Genomic DNA, 25042 nt, shown 5'->3' on the forward strand with positions numbered 1-25042 from the left:
TGATTGTTTCTCTCCTTCCTGCAGCTCGGCCATGATGGGGCCACTCCAGAGAGCTGCTGGCTGGTTGATGAACTATGTGTTGCTGTGCCAACCAAAGGGGTCAAATATATATTTGCTTGCAAGTGCTGGCTGGCCAAAGATCGAGGAGATGGGTTGACTGCTAGAGTATTCAGTGTGCTGGACTCAGAAGCCATTTCTATCTCCCAAAAGGTCTGTAAATGTAGACGTGTTATTGAAAGCAAAGCCATGTTGCAGGCAACATACATACATCATGGTGTTACTGAGTTAAATTAAGACAAGAGAATAATTTAGAAAGTACAAAGTAGTAAACTTACCATAGTACATGTATAATAATATATAATAAGCTGTCCACAAGAGGACATCATTTCCACTGATTTCAAGACATGAAAACACCTCACATTGCACAGAGGTTTTTGCAAGCTGAGGCTCTACTAAGCAGGAGGGTTATCATTAGTGACTGTCAGAGCCGTGATTCAGGATAAAACGAAAAGCAACAGCATGACAACAGTGTCTCAGGCAGCTGAAGGGAGACTGTGATAAAGAACAGGAGGAAGATCAAGGCCCTCCATGGGGTCTGCCATCAACAGACTGAAGAAGTGGAAATTAAGAAATCCTTTCAGTGTCTAGAGAAAGCTGGCCTAAAGGACAGGACAGATGGTGATCACGGCAGCACAGGAGAGGACCTAAGCATTAGCTCCATAGAGACAAAACCTAGTGGCTAGGATGGTGTAGATGAACACCTGTGTGGCATATAGAGAAGTCCACAAGTCCTGATGGGAGACACCTCCAGAGGTAGTTGAGAGCAACATGGCGAAGGTCCTATGGGACTTTGACTGTCACACAGGCGCAGCTTCTGGCCAACCAGCCAGACATCATGGTGGTTGACACGCACAGAAGACAGCAGTTGATGTGAAAATCCTAGCAACATCAGGATTTGTGTTTGCCAAACTGGACTCTAACCAGGGGTGGGCAACTCCAGGCCTCGAGTGCCGGTATCCTGCAGGTTTTAGATCTCATCCTGTATACACACACTTGAATTAAATGATTAGTTAATTACCAGGCCTCTGGAGAACTTCACGACATGTTGAGGAGGTCATTTAGCCATTTAAATCAGCTGTGTTGGATCAAGGACACATCTAAAACCTGCAGGACATCGGCACTCGAGGCCTGGAGTTGCCTACAACTACTCTAAACCATCAGCATCCATCTACACGATGGTTTAGCTCCTTTATATTTCACTGGTGCACAGAACAGGAATTCTTAGCCCAGATATTCACAACTGTTGCTACACTGGAAGCCCCAAAATATTGGCTGTCACCTCCCTTTTCATGGCATAGCTATTAAATAACCAATGTCTGCATTTGTGTTTATTTTATCACTGTTTACAACCTTAAAATGACTGAATTAATTCGTATGTGCTCGTCCAGTGAAGCTGTAGATGTACTTGTGGGAGGATAGTATTGTTTGATGTCTGATAATCTTTCCATGTTAGATTATCTATGAGGTGACAGTGGTAACCGGAGATGTGCAGAATGCGGGAACAGACACCCAGATCTTCATGACTGTTTTTGGGGCCAACGGCAGTACAGAGGAGATGCTGCTGCAGAAGAATGAGGACAGGTAGCATCAATGATTTCTATTTTCATTCATGTATCTAACTGTAAAATAAAGAGAGGACCAATTCATACTCAAGATTCTAAACTTTGTGCTTTGATGTGGTGGTGAACAAAAGGTTTGAGCGAGGTCAAGAGGACACCTTTAACATGGAGATCGATGACGTTGCCCCACTGAGAAAAATGCGACTCCGGATAGATGGATCAGGCAGTCGGCCCGACTGGTTTCTTGACAAGGTCGGCTCACCAGGCACACAGATACAATGCAGTCATTTAGAAGATGTTTATTTGGTAAAAAGGGTTTAGAAAAAACCCCAGGAACAGCTAGAGCAAAAGGGAACGTGTGCAGATTGAGCTCTTTAGTAATATCATGCATAGAATTTTTTGTTCTTGTCGAGGCCTAATTTGTTATAAAGAAGAAACTGCAGATCTCAACCATAAAACATAAAACCAGCAACATAAAAAGCAGAAGAGTAATCGCTATCTCATTCCAAGATCAATAGTACAAAGCACTCACAGGCTTGTGTTTTTTTTATCCTGGCACCACATGCTGTAGGTCACAGGATCATTCAATCTATTATATGGCACAGACAAATACACACACACACACACACACACACACACACACACATCTACCCCTGCCTGCAGGAGAACGGTCAATGATTCAACCACACACAAAGACACAGGCAACAACACACACAGAGCAGGGCCCAGAACTCCTGGAGTGAGCATATTGACCCATTTTATTCTCCGTGCCGCTGTTGCTTGAATCACGGACACGCTCTCTCTTACAGTACGCACACGCTACAAATGAGCACCGTGTTTGGCCTCGAGAGAGAAATCATTTCATCTTATATATAAATTAATTTACAGAATACTAGTGCAACATATTGGAATTGACTGCCTCAGTACTGAAAGATTTTTTTAAATGATTCTGTGAGGATGATATCACTTCCCACCACTAAATTTAGTGTGAAGTCTCAGGCTAAAGGTTTTGATGAAGTAGAACACATTTCCTATGCAAATGTCTTCTCTACTAAATGCACCATGCCTGTAGGGCGGCAGAGCAGTCAGAAACAATACAAAGCCCTGTCCATCCGTGCCCGAGTCTCAGCCGCTGTGAACATCTCCTTGACTTGACCCTGAACAGAGCCTTGTGTGTTCAGCATCACAAGCAGATATGCTGCCTTTATGGACAGGTCGTCGCCTTGAAACTGACACAATGGTGCACCAGGTGGACTGCCAGCATAGTAATCTGTCCAGATAAATACGCAGAAGGGAGAGCTAATAGATGTCTGGCTGATTCTTGGCCTAACAGAGAAGATTTTTCCTGTTATTAGAAACTCGAAACCTTCAGAGAGGCAGGATTAGTGTACCTGCTGGTAACACAGTAGTCATCCAGCCATAATATGACACAGCATTCAATACACTAGTACTGTGGTTCAAGTAATAGCAATATCAATCATAAGTGAATGCATTACTACTGATGATGCCCTGAACTTTCATCTGCAGGTTGATATTTATACTCCTGTTGTAATACATCACACCACAGCAGCATTTATTACTGTTAAATCTTACCTTTAATAATTATAATGCAATCTTCCAAACGCTTTGCTAATTTATAAGCTAATTCTGTGCATTCAGGTGATCATGCGTAACCTGACCACGGAGGAGGTGTCTGTGTTTACCTATGAAGGGTGGCTGTCCAGGACACATGGACCCAAAAGGACACTGATCTGTGAGATGGCAGCTTTGGTGGACGAGGAGGTGATGGTGGAGGTCACTACCTACATTGTCCAGGTCAAGACGAGTGACGTCGCAGGTAGGTTCTCAACCCAGCTCTGTGGTCCCATTCGAAATATGCAGTACTTGTCCAAACATACATGGAAATCTTCAAGGTGTCCTTTTATGTTTGAATGAGTCATAGATCAATGTTAAATGATTCAAACAAACAAACAAACAAACAAAACCTTCCTCTGAAATTTCAAGTATAATCAGGTCAAGCATAATGACTGGACTGCCCAGTGTCCAAAGAAAAACTTTGAAAGCTCTTCATAAATTCAGGAAAAGTATTTTTCAAAGTGCTTTTGAAAAATACAGGAAAGTCTGACTCTTTGGAAGCAAAATATGAAGATATGAGGGACAACTTTGATGAGGGAAGGGATTTTGCACATATGCTAGATAATTATTTGAAAATTTGTCTGTGTTTAATATGAGAACCCATCATTGCAACAGGATATATGTGACAGAAGAAATGAAAAGCATAAAAGCTTCTTTCAGACACTGTTTTTTAAACTAGTTACAGGTTGCCAATATTTGTTGTGGCCATTTTAAGATTCATATTGTTTGATCTGAACATGTTTAGGGGCTTGACGATATCAAATGATTACTTATTCACAAGCAAATAGGTAAGATTAGAAACATGAAGCACATTTTTTCTATAAGAGTCCCAATACCCAGTTTTGATTGCACATATCTTAATGTGTCAACATAAAACCAAATAATAACTGAAATGTTGAGGTCTGAGCTGTGGGGTCAGTGAGGGCACTCTAAGTATACTTAACAGGCCTATGAGCATTCCCTGTCCATTCGGCCTTTATTCTCTGGGTTCAGGGGTGCTGAGACTGAGCAGAGTAGACATCCTCTTTCATCAGGAACATCCTCCAGCTCTTCCCGGGGGATCCTGAAGGACTCTGTGGTCAGCGGACACATTTAATTTGTCAAGCGTTTCCTGGATCACATCCTCATCATCTGTTTTTCGGACCACTTTCAAAGGATACACCAGAGAGTATTCTGCATTTGAGCACCTGTGAGTGGCTCTATACTGTGAACATCCTGTGAAACCCTCCCCATCAAAGCCAAACGAGCTGCTGCCTGGAAGAGACTAATTACTGTATGACTGCCATCCCGTGTTTTCAGTCACTACCCAAAGATCAATGCAGAGTTAGAGCCTCATTTTGCCTGCCCTTGTGCAGGGGTTTGTTGTTTTCCTAGGCAAAGGCAAAGGTGGAATAATTCATGGCTGAATCCCTCGTGGCAATTAAAGAGATCCTCTTCAGAAGCCCTCCACACCGCTGCTCCATCTTTTCTTCACCCTGGATTTTCATCTAGCTCAGTTGCTCTGCTGATCAATACGATCAGAATGGCAAGAAGTCTGAGCCGACTTCAAAGGGCTGCTCTCTGCCACTGTCAGTTACTGGAAGCTGACATGTAGCCTTGCACCGCCACTAAGGCTCTGGGAGGAAAAAATGAGCAAGGCTGATAGATGCAAACACACCCACAAACAACATCACATAGGCAGAGCTGTTCCTAAGCACGTATACTATAAAGAGGTACTGAAGATCAAGTGTGTCCATTAGAATATATGTCACATAAGTTACATATGTTACATATAACTTTAAAAATATCCAGATCTCAAATATTGCCAGCGTGATAATTTCTTATTACAACTGCTGGATTGTTAAATGATCAACATTTTTGCCTACTCTACAGAAGCGAGTTTAAGCAAGGACACTGAAAACATGCTGCAGGCTGAGTGAGGTTTCACTCAGGATCTAACCGACTGTGATAAAATAATAAAGCACAGGGGGATTATAGATGCGCTGTATGAGTCAGAGAACCCAGCTCTCACTGCTCCCCAGTTTACTTTTCAGGTGGTGATTTGCTATTGCTGTACAGCCTTTTTACTGCCATACAACTCTTTGATATAGCTTAATTGCTTTGCACGTATATAATTAGAGCTAGCTCGAGTGACAGTAAATCATTTTTATTATAGTTAATTGCATTCAGTGACCATGTAGACTGGGAAGCTGTGACTTTATAGACTAAAATCCAAGCAAAGTTCTGTCCATGGTTCCACCCATGTTTATTTAAAAGTGTAACCAAACCAAGAAAAATCCCTTATTATTGTCGAGGATTTTTTTTTCTAAATAGTAAACTGCTGCATCTCTTCAGGGGCAGGCACTGATGCCAACGTGTGGATCATTATTTTTGGAGAGAACGGGGACACAGGAACACTGGCGCTGAAAGAGTGCAACAAGTCCAACAAGTTTGAACGCAAGCAGGTGGACACGTTTCGCTTCCCAGAAATCCTCAGCATGGGAGACCTCTCCAAAGTACGAGTCTGGCACGATAACACAGGTCAGCTGCTCTAACTGGCACGGTGAACAGCTTAGACTGAGCTCAGCTGTTCTTAGAATGAAAAGTTTGAAAGCACTGCACACTGGTATTTTTTGCATCTCGTTACATGCAGGTATTGCTCCAGGCTGGCACTTGGAGTATATTGACGTGAAGGACGAGATCATGGACAAAACATTTCGTTTCCCCTGTGACCGCTGGCTTGCCAAGAACGATGATGATGGACAGATAATGAGAGAGCTGGCCTGTGCTAACAATGACTACTTGGACCTCAATGAAAAGACCAGTAAGGCTAGCACCTCACAGCATTCAATTATCCCCCCTTGTAGTTTAGTGCAACAACATTTTACTGTAACTGAGTCTCCTTTTCTCTATGACAGAGTATGAAATTTGTATCACAACTGGAGACACAGCTGAAACCAAGGAAAATGCCTGGATTGTACTTGAAGGGAGAAAGGGTCGATCAAAAGAATTTGTAATGGAGAACTCCTCAAAGAAGAAGAGGTTCTTGCGGTAGGTACTTGCTGCAAGATTAACTCAGTCACCGGCAGCTTGTTTGCATGAAAAAGAAATGTGCTTTCTTTCCCTCTGCATCTCTCTCTGCCCTCATGATGATTATCCAAAATACTTAAGACCAGACCAGCACCGCACTCTGATGTCATGACTACACTCCATCCTGTTAAAGATTAATTCTGACACAGAACAAACTGGCAGTGATGTGAATTTCAATTAAGGCAAAGCAATTTAAGGGAATAGCTACTAGGGCTGGGCCATATCATACCGTTCACGGTAATACCCGTATAATGTTGGGCAATGACAAGAAAATGAAATATCGCGATAGAATGTGGGTAAAACGCGCATGCGCAGTGCCTTTGTTTTCATACGCACATGGCGAAAAAGGCACGGCGGCGACGGAGAATGACATGGGCGAAAGCGGATCGTTGAATGAAAAGGATGAACCATAATTGGTTTGTAAAAATGCTGCAACTTCAGTGGTGTGGAACTGGTTTAGCTTTCGTCCGTCAGATACACAACAAAGCACTATTTTTGGTAGAGCGTGCTAGCGGGCCGTGGTTATTACCGTGTTTTTTGGAAAATACGGCACACTTAAAATCAATCCTTTGATTTTTCTGAAAATCGACACTGCCTCTTATAATACCGAGTGCCTTATGTTTGAATTCTGGTTGTGTTTACTGACTGATGTTTTAGTACGACTTTGCTAAGCTACAAACCTGCACCACTTGATGGATTGTCGGAGCATTACGTCTATCGTAGGGAACAGCCTCGCGGAGTGATACGTACTGTGCTTCAACATAATGTTACCGTATTGCGTGTATATAAGCTCTTTTTAAGTTTTGTGGATATTATACACAGTTATGCTGAGGATATGTTGGCTAATTTCCACTGGAAATGACTTTTGATTAAACTGTCAGCAAGGAATTTGCATTTGCACTGTTACATTTTTATATAACTTTAATGCAAAAAACAGCTGCTTGTTTAAGTGAAAATACATTGATGGGGTTTTTTGCACTAATACAATTGTGGAGTTGTAAAGTATTTTGTCTAGTGTCAATTATATCGTCAGTTATATCGTTATCGCAAATTTTCAAATGTATATCGTGATAAATATTTTTGGTCATATCGCCCTGCTCTAATAGCTACTTTCACCAACGAATCCATGTTCCTCTCTCTTTTTAGGGGAAATGTTGACAGGTTTGAATTTTCATCCAAGAACTTGGGTGATATTGCTGGCATCTGTCTGGGCCATACACCCAAGGATGGAAAGAAAGTAAAGGGGGAGGTTTACTGGCACGTGGAGGAGGTTGTTGTGACCGAAAGAGAACTGGGAAACAAGTAAGGCAGCTGCTTCCCCACTGTAGCCATTCATTTATTTTCCACCATCAAACAATTTCTTGATATTCTCAAATGGTTAGACTATATTCCTTCTGCTCTGCTCCATTATCTCCAGGTACATTTTCAAATGCAATTCCCTCATTCCTCTTTCTCCTAAGAGGGACGATTTCATCACCGTTGAGTGCACAAAGACCATCGAGAGCTTTGCAAGCAAAGCTCGAAGCCTGGTACCTGTCAAATATGAGATCATCGTCATCACAGGTGATGAAAAGGGTGCAGGAACCGATGCCAATGTTTTCATTACTCTCTATGGCTCCAATGGAGATTCGGGTTGCAGGCAACTGCGTCAGAAGTTTCGTAACCTTTTTGAACGTGGGCAAACAGACCGTTTCTCTGTGGAAATGCTGGACATGGGGGAGTTGCAGAAAGTCCGGGTAGAACACGACAACTCCGGTCTCAGCCCTGGCTGGCTCCTCGATCGTGTGGAAGTCACCAACACAGCCAATGGTGTTACCACTATCTTTCTCTGCGGGAAATGGCTGGACTCTAAGAAGGCAGATGGAAAGATCTCCAGGGCCATCTACCCAAAATACTAAAAAACCCTACAGCTCAAGCATGTCCTCTTATGTTTAAAAGTAATGACCAAAGAGATTCTCCTTCTAGCAAGTTTTATATCTCAGGAACTGAGACATTAAAAAAAAAACATGTCATGATGATGTCTAATGTGGTCAGGAAAAAGGAAAGTGCCAATCTTTTTAAATATCAGGGATTCTTTGCATTGTTTTGTTGTAATACAGATTTTATAAAATGAACAAATGAATAAATAAATCCAATTTGTTTATAACACCCAGTTTTCAGCTTCACTTCTGACTTGCTGGTAGGTCTAAACTTTACCTTCAAGTCTGGTTAAGCAGAAATATACACTCATTGGGCACTTCATTAGTTATACTTTGCTATTACAGTCGTCTCCTTTTGCCTTCAGAGCTGCCTTAAACACAGCAAACAAAATGCTGGAAATATTCCTCAGAGATTTTGATCCATATTGACCTGATTGCATTACACAGTTGTTGCAAATATTCAGTTCCACAAACTTGCAAAGATGCTATATTGGACTGAGATCCGGTGACTGTGGAGACAATTTATGTGCAGTGAATTCATTCAACAAATCAAGAAACCAGTTTGAGTTGATTTGAGCTTTGTGACCTGTCGCACTATCATGCTGGAAGGAGACTGGTACACTGTGGTCATAAAGGGATGGGCACGGTCAGCATCAATACTCAGGTAGGCTGTGGTGTTAAAATGATGCTCAGTTGATACTGAGGGTCCCAACATGTGCCAAGAAAATCTCCTCCACACTATTACACCATCACCAGTATCAGCCTGAATCACTGATACAACGCAGGATAGATCCATGCTTTCATGTTGTTTACACAAAATTCTGACCCTAGCATCTGAATCTCTGCAGCAAAAACTGAGTCTCAACAGACCAGGCAATGATTTTCCAATCTTCTGTTGTTCAGTTTTGATGATCCTATGCAAATTGTGGAGAATGATATTTAGACATTACATTAAACAGGTAAATAAATGACTCAAATGGGACATTCAAATATGTCAAAGTGATCGTTAAGAAGTAATTGTGTATGAATTTTATATTTATAACTTTTTCCTTGGCCCAAAACAATTGTTTTAATGTCTAGTCAACAATACAGGGACACACAGAGATTCCATGATTTCTTCGGGTTTTTGAATTACAATCTAACCGCTACATGTCAGTAGATTGCAGAAACCAGTCAACTGAGTTCTTTTGTCCCTGATTCAAGTGTATAATCCTAGATACGGTGGCCAAAGGAAAAACATGTTGTAGTCAGTCAAGAGAGACCATAAACATTAAATTTAGACTGTTCCCCATGGTGACATGGTCAGTCGGCAAGTTTCTATTAATGTTTGGACCAGATCCGGAAAGAGTTTTTCCCTATTTGTGAAAAGCTGTCAGTCTTCTGTTTGCCTTAGCTGTCAATGCCCAGTAAGAAGCACCTATCTCTATTTTCAAGTCCAATATGTGTCACTGAGTCAGAGAAGCTCATGTCTGAACAATGACAGCCATACTAAGGTGAGTTGTTGAGGACATACAGAACATTAGGCGGCACTATAGTTTTTGCTGCTGGTAGCCTCTGTTAGCTTCTGTGAAACAGTCTTTGAAGTGGATGTAGCTTTGCTGAACTCTGACGCTCTGAGTGAATAACCTCTTATAAGCTGTGAGAATGTAATCAAGTGTGAATTTTTAGGATTTTTTAGGAATTTTAGGATACTTTAGCCTAACGTTAGCTAGCATAATGTTAGCTTAAAACCAGCTGCTGTTGTTGTTAGCTTTTGTCAGCTAGCTGGAGATAGAAAGATAACAGTCTAATCTTCTGACAATAAGTAACTGGAATAATATTAGGAATAAATGAGGATGTTTATACACATTTTTGTGTTTTAGAGTCCTGACTTCAGTTCAGCAGATAAGACTTGAGGTGAGGAGGAAGAGGATGACTTTATATCCAGATGCTGTTGCCTCTTTTCTTTGTGTTTTCACTTCTTTGGTAAAGGAGATCCCATCAAAGCTGACATGTGGGTGATCTCTAGCCACATACGTAAAACGCTATAAATTTATAAGTACAATATCTTTTTTTTTCTCTATAAAACAACCTGATGACCTGACTTCACCTTTAACTAAGGATGAAGTACAAAACTGCTGCATTTTGAGGGGTTAAAAAAAAAGACAAAAGAAAAAATAGGTTCACTTCCATTTTACCAAGTTTATTACAAAAAGAGCACATATAAAAGGATAATATACAAGCCATGAAATAAAATAAAAATTAAAAACAGAACAGTTTGGGTTTAGCAATGCAACCTTTGAGATCATTATCATCATTATTAGTAGTAGTAATAATAAATAAAGTACAAAATTCCACCAAATGTAAATCTAACATTTACCCATAACAGGCTCATCCACTTCATCATCAACACGCTCAAAACCATTTTAATGCGCTATTGCTTTAATATTAATGATAAATAGTTCTATTTTCAGATAAAATATCCTATTTTGAAAAAACATTGCGCAGTCACAGCTAAACAGCAGGTTTTCATACAAGGATGGCGGCAGCCCTTTCACTGGCACTTTTTGGGATAGTTTCTCTTCACTTGTTGGTTTTTGTCAGATTCAAGCAGCAACAAAATTTATAATTTTTTTTCTGTTATATTCTTTGTATATATTTTCACCATATACTATGAAACCATTGCGACTACACTGAAACCTGAGAAAACATGCATTTGTTTTTTGTTCTTTAGAAAAGGTTGTGCTTTAAATCCTTGCCTTCCTTTTTTAGACTGTGAAAGCAAACAGAGAGAGAGTCGGAGAGGAGGGACGGACGGTAAAATCAAACGGAGACGGAAAGAAGAGGAGAAAACAGAATGGAGAAGTACATCGAAAGGACCGCTGTAAAGCCCACGGTGAAACATGCCTCTTTATAGTCAGAGCTATTTCCACAGCAATGCAGTGCTTCGGTACTACAAACCGGCAGCTAGTTTTTGGACAGCTTGACTTGGATTGATTGATTATAATGGCTTTAGTCAAATGTTGTCTCAGCTCCTTCGTTTTCCATTCACTTAATTAACTAAGCAACCAGTAAGGCATGGTGGATGGACTGATTGTTGTTCATGGTTTCCGTTATATGGAAATATCCCCTAACACTTAAAGCGAGGCACTTGTTATGCTTAAATCTACAAAGCATTTCGGGGAAAAAAACAACAACATAAGAAACCAACGAACAGAGAAACACTAGAGAGATGACAACTGAAGAGATAACACAAAGAGTTAAAACAAAGGAACATGTTTCATTAAGACCCTTAGTGCATTGTGTGAGAAGCAGAGCATAAAAAAATAAAAGCCAGTTCATTTAAATAATCTAAAATATTTTTTTTGCCAGTGAGAGGGTTCCCATTTTAAACAAGTTAGTGCAAAAGAAAGAAAAAAAAAAAGAAAAAAATTGTCACAAACCAAAACCAATTCACTTGCAGTTTGTTCACTACATCACAGCATGGGGGATTGGAGAGATTGCATTGAATGGAATGTAACCAAGATCCACAGCACCACATGAAAGAGAAAAAGAGACATAGAAGACAGGAAGAGAGAGAGAGAAAGAGAGAGAACGGGCTCAGTAGCTCAGCCTTGGTCAGTAAACGCACAGCCAGCTTGTGGAGATCAAACAGCAAAACTTTTTTTCCTCTTTTTTTTTACTTTTAGTGTTCCGAAAAAGTACAACTGCATGCAAAGCATTCCCATTTAAAACAATGCAACCAAAAAACATGAGGTATCCATTTTTTAATAGCCTTTTCATGTTATATTTGTAAATAAATAAATTATGATTCAGTCAACCCAACTCCAGAAAAAGAAAAAAAAAACTATATAAAATTAAATACATACCCACAGTATCTACAGTTAGTAATAAATTATGATTGTTAAATACTTAAGGCATCTCAACTGACAACACCCTGTGTAAACTATGACAACTTTCATCACGGATGACTCCACTACAGGAGGAGGCAGTGTCAACACTGGCAGTGCACAAGACAGGAAGAAGTAAGCCTTGTTAATTGAGTCTCTGGGCCAAGTGTTACCCTTGTTATATGCTATCACAGTGCAGAGAGGACAATGAGGGTCCTAAAGGCGTCCTGTAACACACGCGCGCACACACACAAACACACACAGCTCTGTGGAACTGAAGTGACAAGCTGACACAAAGGGTAAAAAAAAAAGAGAGAAGAAATGGTGATGGAGAGAGTGTGTGTTTTAACAGCCTGAATGCTTTCCTGCTGTCCTGTCGTCTCGTGTCTGTGTGCACTGTGAGAGGGAGGCTGCCTCCGTCGCACCACGTTTCTACATGTTCTAGCAAATACAGCATAGCAACCAGCATAGCAACCACGAGGGGAGGTCTGTCACACAAATATAACACAAGATCAATACGCAAGCTCCTCTCCCAGCTCAAAACACTGCATGAATCCGTACCTATATATAAACCAAACGCGATGCCGAGGAGAAACTTTTGTTGCTATAACTATTGTCACATGTGCTTGTTCTTTAGGCAATAAGGTAAACATCAAAAAACAGGATCCCAAGGTCGCCACCAAAGGGAACCGGATGACACGCGCTACAAGTCAGGGGAGCAAACCACTGACTTTTTAAAAATTATTATTATTATTATTAATATTTGTTAGTGTTCAGAAGATAGTCACAGCTCAGATTAACTAAGTCATGCACAGGCGTCTCTGTACCTTTTAAAAGTGAAGAAACGCTACCACAGCCAACAGCCCCAAACCCAAAAAATGAAACATGCAATCTTCCTTTTTTGTTTTTTAGTGTGCACTGTTCTGCCACTGGCCTAGTGCCAGATGGAAATGCAGGTACAAGGGCAGCTAAATCCTCCCACCTCGCTCTGCAGTGCATGATAGCGTCTGTTGTTCATCCCTTTTCAGGTTTTTTTGTGTTTTTTCTTTTTGTTTCTTTTGGTTTTGTGTTGTATAAGCACTCCAGTTGCCGTGTTCTTCACCTAACACGTTTGTGTGAGACGCAGTCTCTTGAAGTGACACATGGCATGGGCAGTGGACATAAAACCTGTGCGGAGATTCAAGCTACACTGTGACATAATGCATTTTGGTGAAAACACTATTATTTTTTGTCTTCTTCTTCTTTTTCAATTTCAAACACAAAAACATCGCAGTCACTGGGTTTTCCCTGACAGTGAATGAGACCTAATCACATCACACCATCTGCACATGACACCAGCCCAAGGTAAACGCACAACTGTACTGCGAAATGTCAAAAGCTGCATGAAAGAATTAAAACACCCAGCTAGCTGGTGCTTGGCCTCGAGGAGGTCGCACCAGATCTCACTTATTGGTTACTGCTACTCTACTACGACCACAAATGATCTTTAGGTAAACATGGCATCAGAGCATTTAGATTCTGTTAAGCTTTCTTGCGTGGCAGAATATTCATTTTGATTGTGTTTAAAAAGAGAGAAATATATATTTGTGTGTGTGTGTGTGTGTGTGTGTGTGTGTGTGTGTGTGTGTGTGTGTGTGTGTGTGTGTGTGTGTGTGTGTGTGTGTGTGTGTGTAAAAAGAGAGCAAGAGAGAGAGATTGAAGAGAAGAGAGAAAAGTAGCCAGCTAGGTCTGGGGTTATGTGTTTTCTAGTCTCAGGACATTAAGTCATGGCTTTGAGGACATGCTACACAGCCCCAGGCTACCTACAGTACAACACCACAACAGCAACAACAACCCCACGTAAGACCAGCAAGCTACAAGTAAACCCTGTGTATATGAGTATGTGTTTGTTAGTGTGTCTTTTGCTTCCAGAGGGATGTGCTTCTATATAAAGAGAGTCCTTTGCGGCCTCTCCGTGCAGTTAGTTTTCCTGGCTTGGCTCAGTAAAGCGTGACTCAGAAGGGTGGTGATGTCACATGAAGTCTGGAGACATTTGGCAAAGCACCCGACGGGAAGGAGGAGGTCGAGGGAGGTGGGGTGGGGTAGGGTAAGGTGGGGGAGGCTGGCGAGCCGGGGGTGGAAGAAAGCAAGAATCGCACCACGAGGGCGACTGAATCACGAGAGTGTCGAATCTCATCAGCTGTCGGGGTTCAGCTGTGTTTCGATGTCAACTCGACAGATTGGACACTTTCTGCTGGTGGCCAGCCATTGGTCCACGCAGCCCTGGTGGAAGAGGTGCATGCAGGGCAGCCTCCTGCAGGATAGGAAGAGAGACAAACTTTAGGGTCAGTGTGGATTCACATGACTGTGTGTTACTTTTCCAGTGCATACAGTTGTGAGCTTAAAAAGACCCTCGGGGAGTTAATTCTGTTCATTCAGGCATGTAGAGACAACTTTTGTTGTTGAGTAGTCAGTCCCAAATGCCTCTCAGACAGCTGAGACTCTTATGTTGCAAACCGATCCTCTCGCCTCACCCAGGGGGACAGTTCTTGTTACCTAAAAATTCCCTCCCAACCACTGTTTCAAATGCATGTGCGTAATGGAACAGAACATTTTAGGGATTATAATTCCAGCATTTGAAAAGCAGGTTGTTGCCATGCTTCTGCCTCTGCATAGAGGCTACTTTTGGCAGCACCATTTTCACAAGGGGTCACTGCAGCAGGTAGTTCTGCATGTTTGATCAGTTTTATGGTGGATGCCTTTCCTGATGCAACACTAAAGGGGATTTTTGTCTCCGTGTGAAAATACAACTATCAAAAAAAAAAATGTAACTAAATTTTGGTATGTGGGTGGCTTGAGATTGGACTATTTCTTAGCCATGATCAGCAGCTTCCTAGAGTCTCAGCTATTTGTCTGGCAACAGCTCATAGCAGAGGCTCATTTATGCACACATGTGGTACAGGACTGGAAAGATTCTCATGAATGATTTGCTCAGAAGGTCAGCAGAAACACAATGGGAAGAAGTAAATACTTGGTATTTGTCAGAAATTCTTACATTATATTACATAGACAGTGGATGAAATGATGATTTGAAATGACTGCATTTCATGAAATGACTGATATTGGATTTATTATATTTACTTTTACAGGCCCATGCTCATGTTCTGACTATTAGTCCTTTATTGCCAGGAAGCCTGATGACATTATATCACATATACCATAGTTTTTAAGTATCAATTAGATGTTGCTGTCCTTGAATCAAAATAATATACATTTTAAGGTGTTATAGCTCTGTAAAAGCTAAAAAATAGTCCACTTTAGCTTGTTGGTAGGTGGTTAAGTAGCATCAGGGACCTAAGATGTACCTGTGTGCAACGTTTGGCTGCTGTGCTACAGACTGCACAGGAGGAGTTTGCAGACAATACACAGAGATGTGGTGTATCATATCATGATTATCAGTAAACCTGACAATAAGTCAGGTAAAGTGATATTTATTATAAAGTGGAAAACAAAAATCAGACAAAAATGTTAGAAGGCAACGCTGATAATGGTAATGGTATAGTAATTCCTGTAGTCGTGCCTCTTTTATCTCTTGCAATTGCTTGATGTCTCACTCAGGCAATTAGCTTATCAGTCTTTCAATGATGTCATATTGTCTACGATAATAGAAAAGGAAGTCCGGCTTCCATCTCGTCTTCCCCATCAGTCCCTGCTGTCTAGACCCATCCTGCAATGCATCTCTGAGCTAAGCTCATCATCTGCAGCCTGCAGCATCATGTTTCCCATCAAATCAATTTGGTATAGATTTTCCCATTTAACTCACTCAGAATAAGTGCACTTCTCTTTTTTATGATTTCTGGGTCTACAAAGTAATTATTACCTGACATCTTCTCCGTCCTCCAGCATGGACAAACATATGGTACATTTTTCATCAACATCTGTTTCCTCCTCCTCCCCAATCTTCAACTGCAGGGGCTTTCTCTGTTCGTGGGTCACATTACAGAGAGACAGAAATGTAGGGTCAAAAAAAAGGGGGAAAAAAAGCAAACGTTCAACCGATTTTTGTCTCATCTGCCATACCTTCTTGTATTTGTGTGGAAAAGTAAATCTCTCTATGGTTGTCTGAACAGCTCCTCTGCTAACGCTCCCCAGTCGATCCTCCAGCTGCAGCAGCTCCTGCAGGAACAGCCCAGTTAATAAAATGAACCAGAATGCTAAAAAGAGAAAAAGCTACTACATGGACAACAAATGGTTTGGTTCACTGCTGTTTTCATGGTCAGGAAAGAATGAAAAAAATCTGCGTATGAAGCTCATACTGATTAAAAGCTAGAGAACAGTTAGTACATATAACTTAAAGTGACACCGTGGGAAGGTGCAGAGTTTGATAGATGGACAGTCAGATTTACCTCATAGCTTTCTCGCACAGCAGTGGCGTGCCTCGAAGGATTTAAACTTTGCAGCGCCAACAGGTGAAGCTGGGGGTATGGGTAGTTTCTGATTTCATGCACAACCTACAACAAAATCCTTCATTATATTACAGCAGGAATATAGACTATCAAGCTATCCAAGGCCACCTGAGGAAGTGACCAACATACCACTTGTGCAGAGGATGTGTTCCTGGGAAAGTGATGCATTCGAGGGGAGGCCAGGTAATGCTGATAGTGCTGCGGAAGCTGCTGGAGCTGGTACTGATGGTGAGGGAGGCCAGCATCTACGCTGAGATCCCTGCAGAAAGAGAGGAACGTGGCTAAATTAACATAGCCCATGCCAGGCAATGTGGCAGACAGACAGATGGGTGGAAAGATAAAAAAAGACGGGATCATTTCTCAACTCTGCAGGATTCTCGTTAATCCCCAACGGTGACTCACCAGTCGGTGCCTTCGGCCAGGTACCGCGGTTGTTGTGTCATTGGCTGAGGAACATGGAGGGGCGGGGAGTACTCGTAGCCCGAACGCAGTCTGTGAGGGTTCAGGGGAATACGCTCCTGGGCTCTTCTGTAATTAGATAGAGATTTGATTTAAAAATATCTCGGTTTTTTGTTTGTTTTTTTAGTTGTGTTTGTATGGATGCAAGGGTCACTACCTGGAGTGTGGGAGGATCCTGCGATGCTGCGCTTCGAGGAGCTGCTGCTGGATGAGGTATTGCTGGTGTAAGGCCTGAGGTAGGAATGAAGGCCCCGGCACATCCTGAAACTGAGGGGGTCCGGGCAGGGCAGTGAGGGGTGGATGGTGCGTCGGGGGCAGGTGGGTGGCCAGGCCTGTCTGCGGGGGCTGGCTGGCATGTCCTAGAGGAAACTCAGCTGAGATGGGCGCCTGGGGAGCACCCAGGTGAAAGTGTCGGCAGGAGGTAGCATGGCTGTGTTGATGCCTGGTGAAGTGCGCTCCTATTGGGAATAAATGCGAGGGATCAAAACGGAGCTGCGATCACTTTCACTGAAACTTACACGACAAGGAGACGAACCAACAGCACTTTCGCACACACTCGTAAAAAAGACACAAACACATTTAAAAACCAACCACGCAGAGAGGAACGTGACACAGGAAGAGACAAGGCAGACAAAACAGCAGATGGACGACGCAGACATGGAGAACCCTGTGGAGCACCAACTAAACCCACAGACGGATTTCACTCAATGGTCTGCGTCTCCACTTGCCATGTGCAGCCAACAGGAAAGACGCATCCTCACTAACTGGGGGTCTAGGGTATTTCCAAAACGAATCCCAGCAAAACCAATAGTTTCAAACTCTGTTATTTTTATTGTGTTTGCTGTTTGAAGGAACATATTAAACTGAGGCTTTCTCAACAAAAGAGTCAGATAACAGTAATGCACCATAGCCATCAAGAAAGTCTGAAAAGTTTATGGGCTTTCATTTTTGTCTTCTCTCCACCCTTCCTATTAAGCAGAGAAGATGGGAGGTTGTGTGCTAGTCCCACTGAGTCACCTTGGTGTTGCACTTGCACAAAACAATCAATACAAATTACTCAGAGCTCACAGAAATGAATGCTGGAAGCAAGCTGAGAGTATTACTCCTTTAACTTCCAATTAAAGCTTCTCTAAATTTCCTCTGGAGAGGAAAGCAGACAGCGGGGTCTGGAGGACAGTGTATACGTAAATATGTCAGTATTGTGTCTTTGCATGTCCCGTGAATAAGAACTGCCCATTTAAACTGTTTACTCATAATCTTTCAAACAATAACATGAAGCCACATTGTAGATTTGGCTCTTTGTTAATGGTCTATGACATACTTAATATTTCCTGACAAGTTTAATTAACAGTAGCTGGTTCACTGAGTTGAGATCTAATTTAAAATTTAACAAGTGTGTAACATTTCTCAACGGCAGAAAAGGAAATATTGCTTTTACTTCACTGTTTTTTTAAGACGTAGCAAATCAATTAAGGAGAGTTAGATGTGCAGGGAAGTGGTTATGATTTGATAAAGTTCTGTGCAGATGAAACAAACGCATTTCCCAAAATGCTCTGTTTTTTGTTGCTGAAACGACATATTTCTCTGGCTTTGCTTTGTTGGATATAGCCTTGGGACATGGAAAGCCAGTGAACCCAGAGAGCCACGGGCAAAGAGAAAAACAGCATTTGGCTGAGGAAGTAGAGCAGAAATGGCAGACTGGTGGCTTGGATTGGTTAAAGGCTGTGCATCAGTTTTGCATGAAGCCTGTGACCCGGCAAAGCTGGACTGTTGTGTGGAGTTCAGGGTAAATATCAGATTATTTGTGTCTGGGAGCTTTTCACAGCATGAACTGCTGGCATTAATATTTGACGTACTGCAGAGCTGCCAGCAGCAGCAGCCCTGATGTTTCCACTGTTACATCTGAGGCTTTGTCTTTGACTCACAGACAGAAACACACACACACACACACACACCCTTCCACCTATCCTCTCCCCTCAGCTGCTGCACAGGCGGCCCCTCCCCCACAGCATGGCTGCAGCATGGTGTCCCACAGTGAGTGACAGCCAGCAAGCCCCACCCACCTGCGACTGCAGCAGTCTGACATGGAACCTCAACTCTTTTCTTTCTCTCTCCCTCCACTCCTCCTGAAGTCACTGCAGCTTTACATCACACCTCCTCTCTAACACACTCCTGTCCTCTGCCTGTCTCACTGGTCTCCCATTAGGCAGAAACCATCCCCACACCTGCTGAGGTCGCCAATTATAACACTCACCATCAGAAGGTGAGGATTAATGAGGCAAAATCAGTGCATGTGTTGTACAGCTGCACTTGGTGAAGAAAAAAAAATCCAGCATAACATGCACATGCTTGGAAAACCATTGTGCTGACCTTGCTTTTCGTGGTTTTGTATCAGTGCAGCCGCACATGCAGTGCAGCTGCTGGAATATTTAGAAGTCAGCTGCAGAGCACACATGGCTGTGCCTCGGACACACCTTTAGCCTTTTTCAGACACTGCGCACAGATGTAAGGTTCACGCAGCTGAGTCAAGTGTTAAAATGGAAGAAAAGCGTCCCACTTGGACACTTTTCAAAGAAGCATCTAATGCCACATTTAAAGAGAAACACAACAGATGTCTAAAAAACTGAAGATTTGATGAAAATGAAAAGTCATTACACAGCTGGCTGATGTGCATAGCCAGCATGTAAAGAGAAATGAGTTACTACTAACAACAAAAATGTGACTTCTTTTATTTCATTTGCACTCATTACTCAGAGTTTAACACATTATCTGTGCTTGAGAAACAACGTTAGCCTAACTGGGTTTAGTTATGCTGCTGTCACCAGCTAGAAAGGCAACATGAATATAAATGTGTCATGGTCCGTTGTGTTAATAAAGAAAAACACCAGCTGAGGACCTGACAGCATACCACAGAGACACGAGTTTAAATGCAGACTGAGCAGCCACCATTTAATTATTGAACCTCTGTATTGTCTTTGCGGTACCCATTTGGAGACTGCAAAAAGGAATAGCTAGACATTTAGGACTGTCTACTTGTTCACTTTGTGCTGGAGGTCAAGTCTATATTGCTCTTATAGCTGAGTACTGATGTTAAAGGCTAGAGCCAGGAGGCAGCAAACTCAATATGTAGGCAAAACTCACCAATTAATAGGTAGTCATTATCTCTCATCTAGTGGATAGTACTTTTACACTTTTCAGTTAAAACATGTCGATGAATGATTGACAGATGTGCTGGAAGGTAGTTTTTGTCTTTGTAAGACAAAGCCACTTGGTGGCTTTTGTTCAAGGCATCTTGCTAAGGTACAAGGTAAGGTAGCAGTACTGATTTTGTGATGAAGAGAAAAAAATGACTATCCTATTTTTCTTTCCTGTTTTTGTTGTTGTGTTTTATATACACTCAGTTTGAATTGTAAGCTATACTTTTTAGGACAGGGGCCAAAAAGATGGGAAAACCCAGCTAGTAAAATGCCTGAAACCTCTTCTAAAAAACAGTATTGATTCCAATTGGGTAAACTGAAAATAGATCAATTTTGTAATTGGGTTTAAAAAGAGAGTCTTTTAGATGCAACTATGTTGAGTGTTTCACCAGTGTTTTTTTTTTCAAAGTAAAACACAATCTCCATAATCTTCCACTATCACTGGGTTATATAATCACCAGTTCAGTGTTGTTTAAAAGATTAAGGGAATTCTAAGAATTCTCTGTATTCAGGGGGGAAAGCTGAAAACCAACACTGAACGGCAGTGCTCTTCAGCGCCATTTCAGTTCTGTGGTGGAAATCTGTGAAGTGGACTAAACAACTTCTCAAAACCACTGTGAAAAACAAACAAATTATACATAAATATAATTCAGAAGAATGGCACCATTCCTGATGATATGCGCATACATTAGTGAGCAATATTATGAGTAACTTCACAAATCTTGATGGTGCTTTCACAAATCTGTGAAATCGCCATTAATGCTGAACAATTTGATATGTACAGGTATCGGATCAGATGACTTCTTTTTTGGAAAGCCTTTGCTTTTTTTTCAGCAAGACCGTGCAAAACAACATTCCTCACGAATTACAGCAGTATGGCTCTGTACAGAGTGAGTCCAGGGGCTAAACAGGTCAGAGCCATCACCCAGTATCAACATTCTAGATAATGCGAACCAAAGATAAATAAATAACATGTATATAACAAAGGGGGCTCTGAAGTGTTGAGCTGCTGAAATCTTACATGAAAACATGTTTCTTTCAAATCTACAGCAACCGGTCTGCCATAGTTTCCAAGCCCTTGAAGAGTGTTGTTAGAAGAGCTGATGCAACTCTGTGGTAAACATGCCCCTGTCGCAACTTATTTGAAAGATTTTGCTGGCATCAAATTCAAAACAAGAACTTATGTTTTCCATAAAGAAAAGGAAAAAGGCCTGAATAATCCTTAAATTCTATTTTGTGCTTCATTAATTCACTTTTATTTTATTTTTTAAATATAGGGTTTAACGTGCTTGCAAATTATATTGTTTTATTTTCATTTTATATAGCATGCCAGCTTTTTTTAAATTTTTTATTATTAAACACTTGTATTTTTATTTACTATTTAACTCCTTTTGAGTGTTTTTTTTGCAATATACTTCTATTAACTATATTTAAAAATATATATATATTACACATACCATGATTTCACCCATATTGCTCACAATGTTAACACCAATGATTGGCTGTGAGAGAGGCTGTGTTTTGGTCTATAGATAGTGTATGGATTTGGACGGAATGACAGCCTGTATGTAACAGGAAATGTCAGTGTCGAGGTTTCAATATCAAACATGCCTTTGCATTTTAAAAATGGAAAGAAAATGTGCTTGCCCCTACTCCAAAGTAAGCAGTGTGGCAACCTGAAGAAACTCTGTCAAAGACAGCTGAGAAATGAGAGCACATATAGAGTGAGGGGACCGTCTCAGTGACAGCACAGTGTGGAGGGAGGAGGGGGAGGAACACATGGAAATCAGCAAAAAGCACACTGAAGGTTAGGAAGAAAACTACAGTCTTTATTGGAAAAATATTAGTATGTGTGGCACTGTGTGATAATAGTAATAATAAGAGTAAGAGACTCTACATAAGCATAATAAGCATAATAATAATAATAATAATCCCATGCAAATAAAGACCAAAGGCAAGGCCTGACCATGCTCTCTGTAGGGTTAACAGAACAGAAGCAGCATCCAATGAGTAGATGTGTATGCTTACAGCACATTTCAGTACAGCAGGGACATCTCTTCACAAAGATTACATTGGAATCTGCTGTTCAATGTGGAAAAACAAAAGTATAAAATGACCATGCATTAGGATCTAATACAAGAACATAAGGCAGAAAAACCACAACCAAAGAATAAAAAAGACATTTTGATTCTAAAAAAGGAGATCTACAGCAGTGCAGGATATACACATCCCTGTAAAATGGATAGCATTCTGGAGGTGCTGGAGGTAAGATTTGAGAGGGAGTGGTAGTGGTGGTGGGGCGCTGCAAAAATGGCAAAATGGGTTTAGATTCACATCTCTCCAATTTATTGTGAAGTCCGCTCAGCTAGCAGGGACAAATGCTTTGACACATGGATAGGATTATGACCAGCAACCATTAACAGGTGCAGTGGACCTTCAAATGTGGGGAAAAAAAAACATAACGTCGCCAAAAACAAAATGACTTAAGCGCTGCATGCCAATTAGTGATTATCAGGATAACAAGATTATTAGTAATAGCAATTGTAAAGTGCTCCTTTGACAACAAAAAGACGGTACAATGCACCTTTGTGAGGAGAGTAATCAACGAGTTCGATCAAGCCTGGCTGTAATCGAATCGGGGAGGGGAGGATCAAAATGTATCCACTTTACAGAAATTTACAGCAGAATGTAGTCTATCCACACTGAATGGGAGAATCACAATGACAGTCTGTAGTAAAGTCTAACGCTACAATGGGTTATTCACTAAAGAGCAACATGACAGTTTAAATTAAGACAAACTGTTTTCTACAGAGAGTGTTATTCTTTAGTCTGTTACACAGAAGGATACGGTATGAGTGGGAACTCTGTTTTAATGCCAATGTCGTCTTCAGATGGAAAGAGGAAATGAGGAAGAAGGGGTTCACAATACAGCTAGATGCAGAGAACAGGCAGAGGCTACGGCAGACAGCAGCAGATGATCGTTAGCTACACAATGGAGGGGGACAAAGGTCTGAGAAATGCGGAATGTAGAGCCAGCCTCGATACTATGGAACAGGAAAAAAGAACACAAATAAAAGCACAATGAAATCATTGGTGCTACTGCATGTAGTTTTAACAATGCACGACAAATTACTATTATTATTACATAATCAACACAGAGAGCCCTGCTGCAGTGGAGGATGATGTTATTGTTGTTATGCCCTATTAAACGGATTTTATGCTGTTTCACTACTGGAGCACCTGCAGCGAAATTTGCAGGGAATTTTTTTTATTATTATTTTTATTAGAGGTTTGACGGGGACATGCTCCAAAAATGTTAAAGCCTATTCGCATTAAAAACCAGTCATATGCTTATACTAATTTACACCGATTAGCCTAATGCTGTCTTTCAGTGGAAGAACCATCCAGTTAAAGTAACTCGCAGAAATGAGATTTTTTTTAAAGGATGCACTTTGGATTCAGAGGTCTACCCTAGCTTGGCTAAATTCATAATTTAAGAAACCCCTGTGGAGGTTGTAAGCTAAATAAAGCTGGGCTGGTATTAATCTGCCGTTGTTGTCCGGGCTGTAGTAGCTAGCGGCGACGGCACACACATAAACAAGGCGAAGGGATAAATAGATAAACCAGACAGAAGCGCGCTAGCCGCCGAGGGTAAAAAAGAAAAAAATGAAAAGGGGAAAAGAAAAGCTGCCGCTTGACAGCTGAAGTCCTTTTAGTGCGGTTTACAGGCCCGAAACACAACGTCTTCGTCGGCATTTGAGGGCTCACGTCTTCGGTCGCTTCATTAGCGGTCTCGGTTCGGCTACAGCTAGCAAGAAGGCTAATATAATTTCGGTATCGCTCGCTGTTACGTTGGCTCGCTTTTAGCTAGCAGGTGTCAGCTCTGTTTACATCATCTGTGGATATTTAAGACAAGTAATGAAGAAGTATTATTTCGGGGTTAGCGTTAGAAAAAAAAAAGAGAGAACATAAAGCTCCTCATACCTCTGTTTCTAACTGAGCCGAAGACGGGGAGAACCAGATATCCGACATGCACTAAAACCATCCTGTGTCCTTCTTTGTTTTGTGCGCAGCCAGTAAGACAGATGGTCCATGGAAATGATCCTCTTCAGTCACCAGCACATTCAAACAGACTGCGCTGCCTGCACACACACACAGACCCCTGTAGCCAATCAGTGGAGCCTTCCGAGCAGGACCCTCCGGATTTGACAGCGGGATCCGCCAATAGGATCAGTGCCTGGGCGGAGATATCCTTCCCATCCGCACGCACAGTGCGGGGTACTTTCGTGGCTGGAACATTTAGATCTGATGGTACCTTATGGCTATAGTTTATCACGGAGCCTGAAATAAACGGAACTTTACCTCACCAGGCTTTACTCAAGTATTTTTTTATGAAAGTTTTGACTTCTGCTTCACTGCATTTATTTGACAGCTTTGGTGACTAATTGCAAATATTTTTCTATTTTAGTCTTCCTTGCCCCCCTCTCCCCTTTTAAAATAGGTTCAAGTTTTCATTACACTATGTTTTCGTTACACTTTTAAAATTGATGTGATACTACAGATAAATACTATACTGGCACAGTTAACAACACCAGTATTACCCAATATATGTATAAATTACAAAAACAGCAGCTGTATCCACAACAATAGTAATCAGCAGTTGCCCCAACTTGTCCAAATTATGCCTTTATATCAGGCATTTTCAATGCAGGACTTGAGATGATTCTGCTATATACATTACCTTCTTTACACGTAAGGCATAAATGTTGCATTGCAATGTAGTAGATTTATCATTTATTTAGTACATTTACATTTTTAAGTTCAAAGTTG

General features: G+C 41.4%; 2 protein-coding genes across 6 annotated transcripts in view; one reads left to right on the forward strand and one right to left on the reverse strand.

Moving 5' to 3' along the window:
* loxhd1a (lipoxygenase homology PLAT domains 1a) overlaps positions 1-12752 on the forward strand; it is a 56357-nt gene extending 43605 nt beyond the window's left edge. For 4 of the 5 annotated variants that reach the window (XM_026173465.1, XM_026173464.1, XM_026173466.1 and 1 more), the window contains 9 exons: positions 25-210; positions 1514-1641; positions 1754-1871; positions 3279-3456; positions 5589-5774; positions 5887-6057; positions 6152-6284; positions 7470-7625; positions 7741-12752. In XM_026173465.1, coding sequence (XP_026029250.1) covers positions 25-210; positions 1514-1641; positions 1754-1871; positions 3279-3456; positions 5589-5774; positions 5887-6057; positions 6152-6284; positions 7470-7625; positions 7741-8221 — 1737 coding nt within the window. In that variant the 3' untranslated portion in view covers positions 8222-12752. Of the gene's footprint in view, positions 1-24; positions 211-1513; positions 1642-1753; positions 1872-3278; positions 3457-5588; positions 5775-5886; positions 6058-6151; positions 6285-7469; positions 7626-7740 lie in introns of those variants that run through there. The other variant, XM_026173468.1, reaches the window with a different exon arrangement.
* Positions 12753-13775: 1023 nt separating this feature from the next.
* On the reverse strand, positions 13776-24514 carry ark2ca (arkadia (RNF111) C-terminal like ring finger ubiquitin ligase 2Ca). Its single transcript, XM_026173469.1, has 8 exons — positions 24197-24514; positions 17173-17473; positions 16959-17084; positions 16686-16815; positions 16497-16601; positions 16171-16266; positions 15971-16071; positions 13776-14404 (listed from the first exon to the last, which is right to left on the reverse strand). The coding sequence occupies exons 1-8, from the start codon at positions 24255-24257 to the stop codon at positions 14287-14289; spliced, it is 1038 nt and encodes a 345-aa protein (XP_026029254.1). The 5' UTR covers positions 24258-24514; the 3' UTR covers positions 13776-14286.
* Positions 24515-25042: the final 528 nt, after the last annotated feature.

Source organism: Astatotilapia calliptera, chromosome 7 (assembly GCF_900246225.1).
Source record: "Astatotilapia calliptera chromosome 7, fAstCal1.2, whole genome shotgun sequence".
Taxonomy (NCBI): domain Eukaryota; kingdom Metazoa; phylum Chordata; class Actinopteri; order Cichliformes; family Cichlidae; genus Astatotilapia; species Astatotilapia calliptera.